This window comes from Salvelinus namaycush, chromosome 20 (genome assembly GCF_016432855.1).
Source record: "Salvelinus namaycush isolate Seneca chromosome 20, SaNama_1.0, whole genome shotgun sequence".
In the NCBI taxonomy this organism is placed as follows: Eukaryota; Metazoa; Chordata; class Actinopteri; order Salmoniformes; family Salmonidae; genus Salvelinus; species Salvelinus namaycush.
This window is the reverse complement of record NC_052326.1, coordinates 55,803,385-55,817,274: the sequence shown is the minus strand read 5'-3', so window position 1 is coordinate 55,817,274 and position 13,890 is coordinate 55,803,385. Positions and strand designations below refer to the sequence as shown.

Here is a 13,890-nt window from a genome sequence, read left to right as displayed (position 1 = left end):
GTGGAGCGGGTCGAAAATTTCAAGTTCCACGGTCTCCACATCACCATAGAATTAACATGGTCCACCCAGACCAACACTGTAATGAAGAGGGCACGACAACACCTCGTCCTTCTCAGAAACGGAAAAGATTTGACATGGGCCTTCAGATCCTCAATAATTTCTACAGCTGCACCATTGAGAGCATCTTGACTGGGTGCATCACTGCTTGTTATGGCAACTACTTGGCGTCCGACCGCAAGGCGCTACAGATGATAATGCGTACAGCCCAGTACATCACTGGGGCCAAGCTTCCTGCCATCCAGGACCTATATACCATCCAGGACCTATATACCAGGCGGTGTCAGAGGACGGCCCTAAAAATTGTCAAAGACTCCAGCCACCCAAGTCATAGAATGTTCTCTCTGCTACCGCACGGCAAGCAGCACCAATGCACCACGTCTGGAACCAACAGGACCCTGAACAGCTTCTATCCCCAAGCCATTAGACTGTTAAATAGTTAAACAGTTCACCAAATGGCGACTATCTGCATTTACCCTCTTTGCACTAACTATCTTGACTCATCACATACGATGCTGCTACTGTTTATTATATATCCTGTTGCCTAGTCACTTTACTCCTACCTATATATACATACAGTATCTACCTCAATTACCTTATTCTCCTGTACATCGACTCGGTACTGGTACCCCGTGTATATAGCCATGTTATTAATTGTGTATGTATTAGTCTAAAGTGTTGTTGTAAAGTGAGTTTATTCATAGCCTTCTTTCAGCCTGCTGTCATCTCTGTGCTTTCATCTCTGTGTTGTAAAGTGAGTTTATTCATAGCCTTCTTTCAGCCTGCTGTCATCTCTGTGCTTTCATCTCTGTGTTGTAAAATTAGTTTATTCATAGTCTGCTGTCATCTCTGTGTTGTAACTTCGTTTCAAATGACACCCTATTCCTTATATACACTCTTAGAAAAAAAGGGCTCCAAAAAGGTTCTTCGGCTGTCCTCATAGGAGAACCCTTTTTGGTTCCAGGTAGAACCCTTTTGGGTTTCATGTATAACCCTCTGTGTAAAGGGTTCTACATAGAACCAAAAGTGTTCCTTCTCAAAGGGTTCTCCTATGGGGACAGCCTTAAGAACCCTTTTAGGTTCTAGATAGCACCTTTATTTATTAGAGTGTAGTGCACTACTTTTGACCAGAGTCATATGGGCCCTGGTTAATAATAGTGCACTATAAAGGGAATATGTTTTTTGATTTGATTTTCATTTATTAGGATCCCCATCAGCCAATAGAGACAGCTAGTCTTACTGAGGTCAGACACATAATGAAAAATACATTACAGAAAAAATACTTTACCATTTACATACATTTAAAAACATTAACATGCAGTGTGTGTGTGTGTATCTATCTATTTGTTCCACGTACAAGACAGTACATAAACACAATAAGTAGGTTACATTGGGAAGAGGCGTTTCTTTATTTGTTTATTTAAACCAGGTTCACTGTTCACTTACTGTATATGAGATGGAAGGGAGTTCCATACAATCATGGCTCTGTATAATAGTGTACGTTTCCTTGAATTTGTTCTGGACCTGTGGATTGTGAAAAGAGCCCTGGTGGCATGTCTGGTGGGGTAAGTGTGTGTATCAGTGCTGTGTGTAAGTTGACAATGCAAACAATTTGGGAATTTCCAACACATTAATGTTTCTTATAAAAACAAGAAGAGACACAGTCAGTCGTTCCTGAACTCTTAGCCAAGAGAGACTGGCTTGCATAGTATTAATAGTAAGCCTTTGATTACAGTGAAGAGCAGGACGTGCCGCTCTGTTCTGGGCCAGGGTGTCATTTGGGATACACACCATGCCTTTATAGTGGTGGCAGGTGATGGCTAGGAGCCAGCAGGATAACACCCTGTATGGAGGCCTACACTGAGGGCGTGGGGAGGGCTACTGTTAAACATATGTTACTAGAGCACTGGGGTACATATAAAACCTACAGTATATAATACCTAGATAATTAAATGAACTAATGCCTGCCTACCAACCGGTTGAACATGTCTTCTGCTTTAAGTCGTTTCGGCAGGACAAGAAATATATATTCAATCAGTTCCAACGTTAACCAGCATTGGCCGAAATCCACTTAGCCGATCTGCATGTTTTGGCGGAGTTGTACGTGCAACTGTGGTATGAGCTGACGTATCGGTGATGTTGGAGGTGTAACTGGTATGAGCTGACGTATCGGTGATGTTGGAGGTGTAACTGGTATGAGCTGACGTATCGGTGATGTTGGAGGTGTAACTGGTATGAGCTGACGTATCGGTGATGTTGGAGGTGTAACTGGTATGAGCTGACGTATCGGTGATGTTGGAGGTGTAACTGGTATGAGCTGACGTATCGGTGATGTTGGAGGTGTAACTGGTATGAGCTGACGTATCGGTGATGTTGGAGGTGTAACTGTGGTATGAGCTGACGTATCGGTGATGTTGGAGGTGTAACTGGTATGAGCTGACATATCGGTGATGTTGGAGGTGTAACTGGTATGAGCTGACGTATCGGTGATGTTGGAGGTGTGACTGGTATGAGCTGACGTATCAGTGATGTTGGAGGTGTAACTGGTATGAGCTGACGTATCAGTGATGTTGGAGGTGTAACTGGTATGAGCTGACGTATCGGTGATGTTGGAGGTGTAACTGGTATGAGCTGACGTGTCAGTGATGTTGGAGGTGTAACTGGTATGAGCTGACGTATCGGTGATGTTGGAGGTGTAACTGGTATGAGCTGACGTATCAGTGATGTTGGAGGTGTAACTGGTATGAGCTGACGTATCGGTGATGTTGGAGGTGTAACTGGTATGACCTGACGTATCGGTGATGTTGGAGGTGTAACTGGTATGAGCTGACGTATCGGTGATGTTGGAGGTGTAACTGGTATGAGCTGACGTATCGGTGATGTTGGAGGTGTAACTGTGGTATGAGCTGACGTATCGGTGATGTTGGAGGTGTAACTGTGGTATGAGCTGACGTATCGGTGATGTTGGAGGTGTAACTGGTATGAGCTGACGTATCGGTGATGTTGGAGGTGTAACTGGTATGAGCTGACGTATCGGTGATGTTGGAGGTGTAACTGGTATGAGCTGACGTATCGGTGATGTTGGAGGTGTAACTGGTATGAGCTGACGTATCGGTGATGTTGGAGGTGTAACTGTGGTATGAGCTGACGTATCGGTGATGTTGGAGGTGTAACTGGTATGAGCTGACGTATCGGTGATGTTGGAGGTGTAACTGGTACGAGCTGACGTATCGGTGATGTTGGAGGTGTAACTGGTATGAGCTGACGTATCAGTGATGTTGGAGGTGTAACTGGTATGAGCTGACGTATCAGTGATGTTGGAGGTGTAACTGGTATGAGCTGACGTATCGGTGATGTTGGAGGTGTAACTGGTATGAGCTGACGTATCGGTGATGTTGGAGGTGTAACTGGTATGAGCTGACGTATCGGTGATGTTGGAGGTGTAACTGTGGTATGAGCTGACGTATCGGTGATGTTGGAGGTGTAACTGGTATGAGCTGACGTATCGGTGATGTTGGAGGTGTAACTGTGGTATGAGCTGACGTATCGGTGATGTTGGAGGTGTAACTGGTATGAGCTGACGTATCGGTGATGTTGGAGGTGTAACTGGTATGAGCTGACGTATCGGTGATGTTGGAGGTGTAACTGTGGTATGAGCTGACGTATCGGTGATGTTGGAGGTGTAACTGGTATGAGCTGACGTATCGGTGATGTTGGAGGTGTAACTGTGGTATGAGCTGATGTATTGGTGATGTTGGAGGTGTAACTGGTATGAGCTGACGTATCGGTGATGTTGGAGGTGTAACTGGTATGAGCTGACGTATCGGTGATGTTGGAGGTGTAACTGTGGTATGAGCTGACGTATCGGTGATTAGCTGCTCCTGTCTGTCACAAATCACTTCCTTATTATCCCTTCTGCGTTATAAATTCAAAACAAAAGTTTAGGCTCTATTGATGTTAGAAATAATGATTCTCAAATGTCAAACCATTGATGTGAGGCTAATGCCTGTTTTCATGTTATTTTGGAATGGGGGGGATTCATGCCCATCAGTCTAATCTGAGTGTTTGAACTTGTAACGCGTTGCGGCTGCATGAACATCTTTACGCCGCTGCATGGGATTTCACAGATTATAGTGGGGTGTGGTTTCATTGCATCCCAATGGCAAGATAACGGAACGAGACGCTTGTGGATTTGACAGCTCTTAACACGAGCCGTAACGCGATTCCACCTCCGACACCACCAAAACAACACTACGTGGATGTCAATCTGACGGAATCTAGTCATTTTAATTTAAATACATTTGAATTGAACAGACGCCATAGACTTGTGCTCGTTCATGTGTTAGGTACTTAGCTACAGTTTCTGGGCTTAATACAAAATGCTTAGAGAGGAAAAAGGAGACTGGTAGAACGAAGTAGATGCATATTGTTTTGTTTATTAGAATGGTATAGAAAGAAACAACAGAGGAAAACGTCATGTGGATTCAAATGACAGAACTTTTCTTGTGAGGACTTAAGCAAACAAAAAAAAGACATTGGAAGAAGTGTGATGGTATCTAATCAATAGAATATGTTGATATCTATTCTGCCATGGTAATAGAAACGCTCATGTTTAAGTGCAATATTGTATTGTTTCGTGTCCCTTTGATTGGGTTATAGTCATGTGCATATTGTGTATTAAAGGAAAAGGGGGATACCTAGTCAGTTGTACAACTGAATGTCTTCAACTGAAATGTGTCTTCCGCATTAGAAAGAGTTGGAATGAGAGCATTGCTTTTATATAGTCATCCTTATGGGTTAAAAAACTGAGCCAAAACGAACGCCACGTTGCTGATCCTAGGGATGCAAAATTCTTGTAACTTTCTCCAAAATTCCCAGGTTTTTACCAGAAATCCTGGTTGGAGGTTTGCAGATTTCCTGATGCCTTCTGATTCCGGGAATCTTTCAAACCGGTATTTCTAGAAAACCAGGCGGTGGAGTTCCCAGATTGTTGCGTGCCTAGCTAATCCCCCCTGTATCCTCTTCCAAAAAACGTTCCTATCAGTCAGTATTGTCTCAGTGATACTACCAGCTACGCAGAACAACAAATATATTTTGCTGAACCATCAAGAGATGTTTTTTTTTGCATAGACATCAATTCAAGTTGAACTCACGCAGCGTTAGGAGAGAACAGGAAACACACACGCGGTGGACGGAGTGGTTTCACAACACAGTTCAGTGGATGTCTGCATGCCGGAAAAAGGCACCCTAGCCAATACAAGTGCACTATATGTCAAGCGAGTGTGGTGAAAAGTAGTGCACTGTACAGGGAAGAAGGCAGCTTTTGAGACAGACTATGAACGAGTGATTTACTAGTAAGTAAACACACAGTGAATTCCCTACAACTGACATCGTTTCGATGTTTTTATAAAAATAAGTGAGTTCATATTTTACGGCATATTTATAAAAACTCAACACAACACGTCTCTAATGCAATAACACCCCAGTAAGATAGAGTTATAATGTATTACAGTGGTAGTAGTAGTAGTATATATGTTGTCCTGTCTGTCTCTATTGGTCTGCAGGCTACAGCAGATGCAGTCCTTCACTTCAGTATTGCTTGCTTGTGGTTATTTAGGTCTATAGAGTCTGTCAACACAAAGACCCAGCCCAATGTGTGTTTTAACCTCTCTCTGTGTGTGTGTGTGTGTGTGTGTGTGTGTGTGTGTGTGTGTGTGTGTGTGTGTGTGTGTGTGTGTGTGTGTGTGTGTGTGTGTGTGTGTGTGTGTGTGTGTGTGTGTGTGTGTGTGTGTGTGTGTGTGTGTGTGTGTGTGGCCGAGCTAACATGCAGAATTAGTAAATAATAGCTAGTAAGTGGCATATTAGTTTGACAGCTGTGGTGAGAAAAACATCCTCATCCCAAGAGGGGTTTGGCTGTTTAAATCCCAGTAGGACAGTTGGAAATACATGTACCCTGCTTTTAGCGTGTTAAATTATTCATTATATTGACATATAAGATGTGGAAAACACTTTTTCTCTATTCAACAAAAACCTAACGTTACTAAAAAACCTTGCTTTAGTAGGAGATACAACTTCTGAGGTGAGAGACAGGAGGAAATGCCTTCTTTAGTCAAAACTCAGGACAGGAAGGAAGAGAAGTATTAGTAGTTTTGGTAGTAGTACCTGGAGCCATTTTCCCCCCAAAAAACGAACTTTTTATTGGAAAAGTAATACTCGTCATAATAAATAAAATAAATTAAACAACACATTTCAAATAAAATGTGACAAAAAAACATGACAAAATAACACTAAAAGAGAGGTCTGAAGTCATTTTTAAAAACATTTTTTTTTTCTTCAAATACAAAAAAAAAAACTTGGAGTTGTATAAAGGAAGGAACACACATCATTGTATAAAAGCTGATACAGGAACATACAGTCGAGCATCAGTCACCAGTGTTTAAATGTATAAACTCGTTGCAGGAATATTTCAGTAGAAGTTAATAATAAATACAAGCAGTAGCGTAGAATGAAAGGACGGTGAGAGGAGGATAAAAGTGAAGATAATAATAGTCTACGACTCCATCTCAAACAGAACCCTTTTCCATATATAATGCACTACTTTTGATCAGAACCCTGGTGGGCCCTAGAACCCTGGAGCACCATTAGCTCTGGTCAACACTATAAAGGTGAGATGGGTTCCATTTGAGATGGGTTCCATCTGAGATGGGTTCCATTTGAGATGGGTTCCATCTGAGATGGGTTCCATCTGAGATACAGACTATGGCTTGATAGGCTTCCTTGGCCTGACAACATAAATATAGCTTTCTATACGAGCCAATCCAAAGTTCCTCCTAGTGTATTGAAGATAAGAGCTAAAGTCTCTAGAATGTACTACACAACTAGAAGAGAGAAGAGAATGGAGGAATATAACAACAACAAAAAACCAGACCTTCCCTCCATTCTTCCCCCCTTTCTTTCTTGTCTCAGGGACGGAAGTGAGAGCTGGAGAGATGGAGGGATGGAGACGGACGTCATCAGTATGGCGCAAACTTCTGTCTGTCCGGTTTCTTCCCGATCCCGTTGGCCGAGGAGATCTTCGCTGTATAGGAGATCTGGGCCTGGGCATGGGCCCCAGCGGCGGCGGCTGCATTGGCGGCAGGGTTGGATAAAGCCAGGAAGGGTACAGATTGGATGGATTTCATGGATTGCATTCCAAGGATGCTGGAGAGGGGGAGGGCCCCATAGGGGTGGGTGCCCATCATGGGGACTGCAGCGTGGGGGTGGGAGTGGGACATGCCAGGGCAGCCCATGGCAGCCAGGGTGGCAGCAGCCACAGCTGAAGACTGGGCTGGGGAGGGCGGTTGGCTGTAGGCCATGGTGAGGTCAGCAGGGGTCGACATGGAGGAAGACTGGGCGGTGGATTTGGCGGTCTCTAAACTGAGGAGGAGGATAGGAGGTGGAGGAAGACGAGGAAGGGGGGGGGGGTTGGAGGTGTAGGGAGGTAAGGAGGGTGGAGGGAAGGACAAGGGAAGGAGGGAAGGAGGGTGGAGGGAAGGACAAGGGAAGGAGGGAAGGACAAGGGAAGGAGGGTGGAGGGAAGGACAAGGGAAGGACAAGGGAAGGAGGGTGGAGGGAAGGACAAGGGAAGGAGGGTGGAGGGAAGGACAAGGGAAGGGGGAAGGAGGGGAAGGACAAGGGAAGGGGGAAGGAGGGTGGAGGGAAGGACAAGGGAAGGAGGGAAGGAGGGGAAGGACAAGGGAAGGGGGAAGGAGGGTGGAGGGAAGGACAAGGGAAGGACAAGGGAAGGAGGGTGGAGGGAAGGACAAGGGAAGGAGGGTGGAGGGAAGGACAAGGGAAGGGGGAAGGAGGGGAAGGACAAGGGAAGGGGGAAGGAGGGTGGAGGGAAATACAAGGGAAGGAGGAAGGAGGGTGGAGGGAAGGACAAGGGAAGGAGGGAAGGAGGGTGGAGGGAAGGACAAGGGAAGGAGGGAAGGACAAGGGAAGGAGGGTGGAGGGAAGGACCAGGGAAGGAGGGTGGAGGGAAGGACAAGGGAAGGGGGAAGGAGGGTGGAGGGAAGGACAAGGGATGGGGGAAGGAGGGTGGAGGGAAGGACAAGGGAAGGAGGGAAGGAGGGTGGAGGGAAGGACAAGGGAAGGAGGGAAGGAGGGTGGAGGGAAGAACAAGGGAAGGAGGGTGGAGGGAAGGACAAGGGAAGGAGGGTGGAGGGAAGGGGGAAGGAGGGAAAGACAAGGGAAGGAGGGTGGAGGGAAGGACAAGGGAAGGAGGGTGGAGGGAAGGACAAGGGAAGGGGGAAGGAGGGTGGAGGGAAGGACAAGGGAAGGGAGAAGGAGAGTGGAGGGAAGGACAAGGGAACGAGGGAAGGAGGGTGGAGGGAAGGACAAGGAAAGGGGGAAGGAGGGAGTAACGGATGGAAAAGGATTAGAAGGTTAAAGAAATAAAAGACATGTTAAAAAAATGAAATTGAGTGAAATTAAAGAAATCAAATCAAAAGGAGATTTAAAATCTAAATTATAAAAGAGGTGTGTTTTTCTGGAGGTTGTAACAGATTATTTGAGGGGGGGGAGGATCTTTCTGGCTCTCATGGAAGGAGTGGGTGCTATAAGTCAGGGTGATGGCTTGGGTAAGGGCTTGGGTAAGGGAAACACAAATAAGTTCAAAGTTCATTAGGATTTTCCTTATTCTGTAAAAGGATCAAAGATACCTATTGTATTTGTCAATATGTAAATAAATATATAATGTATTTGTATTGTCTGTAATAATAATACAACGTGGAATACAGTGTAATATACAGTGTATCATTTCTAATGCAGCATGACTACAGTGTGTTTTTTAGGGTAGAATTAATGAGAGCTTGGAATGTCCATCTGACTACACAGTCAAATCTTTGTTCTTTGTAGAAATGGGGTGTGTTCAAAATTCAGCACTTTCAACTGCCTGATGCAACACTTGGTAACAGAGAGGGTGAGTGAACGATGTAGTCTGACATCTCTTCTGATTGGAGGGGAGCGGTCCTTCCGAGAGCAGTCACACAACATGAATAATCATCACAAGATAAAAGACTTGATTTTAATCAGCGTATTAATGCATTATTGTCCTACTTAACAGTTTTAGTACATACTTCAAAATGTGTTGCTAGTTTTCTTATAGTACGAGCTGTTGAAAATGAATGTGTCAACATTATGTTATAACAAGATTAAACAAATCTGTAATCTGTGGAGGTAGATAAAAGTTAAGACTGTCTTTGAAGCAGTGAAATGTCCCCCTTGTATCATGAGTCTGACGAGGGTCATGTTCATTAGGCACCGAACCGAAGAAAACGGACTGAAACAAGGAGGGACTACCTAGCTTGTCCAATAAGAAAGGTCTATATTCATTTTCCGTTGCAAAACATATTGGAACATTTTCTTCTGTTTTGTGCCTACTGAACACAGCCCAGGTAAACCCTGAGTGGTGCCAGAGTTAATATATAAGAATACATATCATAATATATGCCATTCAGGGGACACGTTTATCCAAAGTGACTTACAGTCATGAGTACATACATTTGACGAACCCACTACCCTTGTGTTAGAAGCTCTACCAACTGAGCTACAGAGGACCAGAGCTTTGTCTTACCAGGAGGTGATGAGGTATTGGGCCAGGTTGATAGAGATGGGGGTCCCTGTGATGGTGACGGCTCTATCACTGGTGCTGTCCAGCTGGCTACCAATCTTTATCTGAGCCCCTGACACCTGGCGGATCTCATTGATCTTAGTGCCCTGACGCCCGATGATGGAGCCGATGAGCTTGGGGCAGAAAGACGGGACCGTTAGGACGAAAGAGGAGAGATGTGTGTGTGTGTGTGTGTGTGTGTGTGTGTGTGCGTGCGTGCGTGCGTGCGTGCGTGCGTGCGTGCGTGCGTGCGTGCGTGTGTTAATCTTGGTGATCTGATGCCCGATGATGGGGCTAACGAGTTAAAGGAGGAACGTGAAGGTGATCGCAATAACCACGAAGAAGGACTTTACTGTTGATAATACTAAATGTCCAGGGCTCACTTAAAAACAGAGATGTGAATCGCAATGTGACTTCCCAGGATAAAAGATACATTAAATATAAATGTAAAGGTTTGTGTATCATGGAAAAAAAACACTGGCTTGAGTTTTAAAAACAAACATACACTCGCTCTAACCTCATCGCTTGTGTCTCAGAGCCTACCTCGTCTACTAGTAGAAAAGCCAATAACATCCCAAATCAGGGGTCAATTCCCTTACAAACACTAGTGGTAGTCCATCTGTACACTGCATCCAGCTACTCTAACTGCTACAGCCCATAGATCCCTGAGACTATGTGACTATTGATTTCTTACCAAGGTAACTTCACAAGTGTCTTGCCTTCTGGACACAAGTCCAGTGTCGTGTCTCTGTTTAGTGGTTCATGGAAACGCAGTACGAAACAACCGGCTGAGATGATAAATGAAAGATAGAATGTGACTAGTGGGGACTGCTAAATGGTTAGTTAAATAGTTTACCAAATACACCACATGACCAAAAGTATGTGGACACCTGCTTGTCAAACATCTCATTCCAAAATCATGAGCATTAATATGGTATTGTTCCCCATTTGCTGCTATAACAGCTAGATGTTGGAACATGGCCGCGGGGACTTGCTTCCATTCAGCCACAAGAGCATTAGTGAGGTCGGGCTCTGATGTTAGGCGATTAGGCCTGGCTCACAGTCGGTGTTCCAATTCATCCCAAAGGTGTTCGATGGGTTTGAGGTCAGGGCTCTATGTAGGCTAGTCAAGTTCTTCCACACCCATCTCAACAAACCATTTCTATATGGACCTCGCTTTGTGCATGGGGGCATTGTCATGCTGAAACAGGAAAGGGCCTTCCACAAACTGTTGCTACAAAGTTGGAAGCACAGAATTGTCTAGAATGTTGTCTAGAATGTATGCTGTAGCGTTAAGAATTCCCTTCACTGGAATGAATGGCCCCGAATCATGATAAACAGCCCCAGACCATTAGTCCTCCTCCACCAAACTTTACAGTTGGCACTATGCATTGGGGAAGGTAGCGTTTTCCTGGCATCCGCCAAACCCAGATTAGTCCGTCGGACTGCCAGATGGTGGAGACTGATTCGAGCTTTACACCACTCCAGCCGACGCTTGGCATTGCGCATGGTGATCTTAGGCTTGTGTGCGGCTGCTCGGCCATGGAAACCCATTTCATGAAGCTCCCGATGAACAGTTATTGTGCTGACGTTGCTTCCAGAGGCAGTTTGGAACTCGGTAGTGAGTGTTGCAACAACCGAGGACAGACGATTTTTACGTGCTACGCGTTCTGTGAGCTTGTGTGGGCCTACCACTGAGCCGTTATTGATCCTAGACGTTTCCACTTCACAGCCCTTCCAGTTGACCGGGGGCAGCTCTAGCAAGGCAGACATTTGACGGACTGACTTGTTTTCAAGGTGGCATCCTATGACGTTGCCATGTTGAAAGTCACATCTCTTCATTAAGGCCATTCTACTGCACATATTTGTCTATGAAGATTGCATGGCTGTGTGCTCAATTTTATATACATGTCAGCAACGGGTTTGGCTGTGGTCTTCCATAACCACTAATTTGAAGGTGTGTCCACATACTTTTGTATATATAGTGTAGCTAGCCGGACTATCAGATTTTTTTTGCAGTACCTTTTTTCTGACTCATCAACTACACTCCTGCTACTGTTTACTATCGATCACTTTATTTCTAGTTACAGTGAGCTCCAAAGTATTGGGACAGTGACACATTTTGGGTTGTTTTGGCTCTATACTCCAGCACTTTGTTTTTGAAATGATACAATGACTATGAGGTTAAAGTGCAGACTGTCAGCTTTCATTTGAGAGTAATTTCATCCATATTGGGTAAACTGTTTTAGTAATTACAGCACTTTCTGTACATAGTCCCCCTCCCATTTAAGGGACTACAAGTATTAGAACAAATTCACTTATATGTGTATTAAAGTAGTAATAAGTGTGTATTATATGTGTATTAAAGTAGTAATAAGTGTGTATTATATGTGTATTAAAGTAGTAATAAGTGTGTATTATATGTGTATTAAAGTAGTAATAAGTGTGTATTATATGTGTATTAAAGTAGTAGTATGTTAAGTATTTGGTCCCATATTCCTATCACTACATGGTTACATCAAGCTTGTGACAAACTTGTTGAATGCATTAGCTGTTTGTTTTGGTTGTGTTTCAGATTATTTTGTGCCCAATATAAATGAATGGTAAATCATGTATTGTGTCATTTTGGAGTCACTTTTATTATATAATATGTTTCTAAACACTGAATGTGGATGCTACCATGGTTACAGATAGTCCTGAATTAATCGTGAATAATGATGAATGGGAAAGTTACAAACTCACAAATATCATACCCTCAAGACATGCTAACCTCTCACCATTACAATAACAGGGGAGGTTAGCATTTTGGGGATTGGTATGATATTTATGCCTCTGTAACTTTCTCTTTATGATGGATAAGGGATAATGGATAAGGGATCATGGGAAACAGATAATGGGTAAGGTAGAATGGATAAGAAATAATGGATGAGGGAGAATGGATCATGTTTAAGGGATAATGGATAAGGAGTAATAAATTAAGGATAATATATAACGGATAATGGATAAGGATAATTAATAATTAATAAGGGATAGGAGATAATGAATCAGGGATAATGGATAAAGGATAATGAATAATTGATAAGATATAATGAATAAGGGAGAATGGATAAGGGATAATGAATAATGGATAAGAGATAATGAATAAGAGAGAATGGATCAGGGACAATGAATAATGGATAATGAATAAGGTATAATGGATAAAGTATAATGGATAAGGGATAATGGATAACGGATAATGAATAATTGATAAGATATAATGCATAAGGGATAATGGATAAGGGATAATGGATAACGGATAAGATATAATGAATAAGGGAGAATGGATAAGGGATAATGAATAATGGATAAGAGATAATGAATAAGGGAAAATGGAAAAGGGATAATGAATAATGGATAAGAGATAATGAATAAGGGAAAATGAATAATGGATAAGAGATTATGAATAAGGGAAAATGGATAACGGATAATTTATAAGGGATAATGGATCCATCACAGACAGAAAAACCCAGTGTCAGAGGTCAGGATCATACCTGGGTTCAGATACTACTTGAAATATTTCAAACACTTTTGGCTTTTTGATCTAGTCTGTCTGGAAGTGGTTGAATCAACATTGTCTCCACGTCATTTCAATGAAATGATGTTGAACCAACATGGACTAGTTGAATTGACATCTGTGCCCAGTGCATCTATTCTATTGGTTCCATTTAACCGGGCAGTAAAGGACACATACCGTATTTCAGTATTTGAAATTACAAAAATTATTTCAAATAGTATTTGAGCCCAGGTCTAAGCCTAGTCCCATCCAGTGTCAGGCCTGAAGCACTTGATGGAGGGGCCCTAATGTAAGGAGACTGGTGATGGAGGGGCCCTAACGTAAGGAGACAGTTGATGGAGGGGCCCTAATGTCAGGAGACAGGTGATGGAGGGGCCCTAATGTAAGGAGACAGGTGATGGAGGGGCCCTAATGTAAGGAGACAGGTGATGGAGGGGCCCTAATGTAAGGAGACAGGTGATGGAGGGGCCCTAATGTAAGGAGACAGGTGATGGAGGGGCCCTAATGTAAGGAGACTGGTGAAGGAGGGGTCCTAATGTAAGGAGACTGGTGATGAAGGGGCCCGAATGTAAGGAGACTGGTGATGGAGGGGCCCTAATGTAAGGAGACAGGTGATGGAGGGGCCCTA

General features: G+C 43.7%; 1 protein-coding gene across 1 annotated transcript in view; it reads right to left on the bottom strand.

The window, feature by feature from the left end:
• Positions 1–6,824: 6,824 nt before the first annotated feature.
• Positions 6,825–13,890, bottom strand: part of LOC120064878 (poly(rC)-binding protein 4-like) — a 43,188-nt gene continuing 36,122 nt past the window's right edge. Inside the window, exons 10-11 of the mRNA XM_039015470.1 lie at positions 9,674–9,843; positions 6,825–7,473 (exon numbers count right to left, since the gene is read on the bottom strand). Of these exons, the coding sequence (XP_038871398.1) occupies positions 7,071–7,473; positions 9,674–9,843 (573 nt within the window). The 3' untranslated portion in view covers positions 6,825–7,070. The remainder of the gene's footprint in view (positions 7,474–9,673; positions 9,844–13,890) is intronic.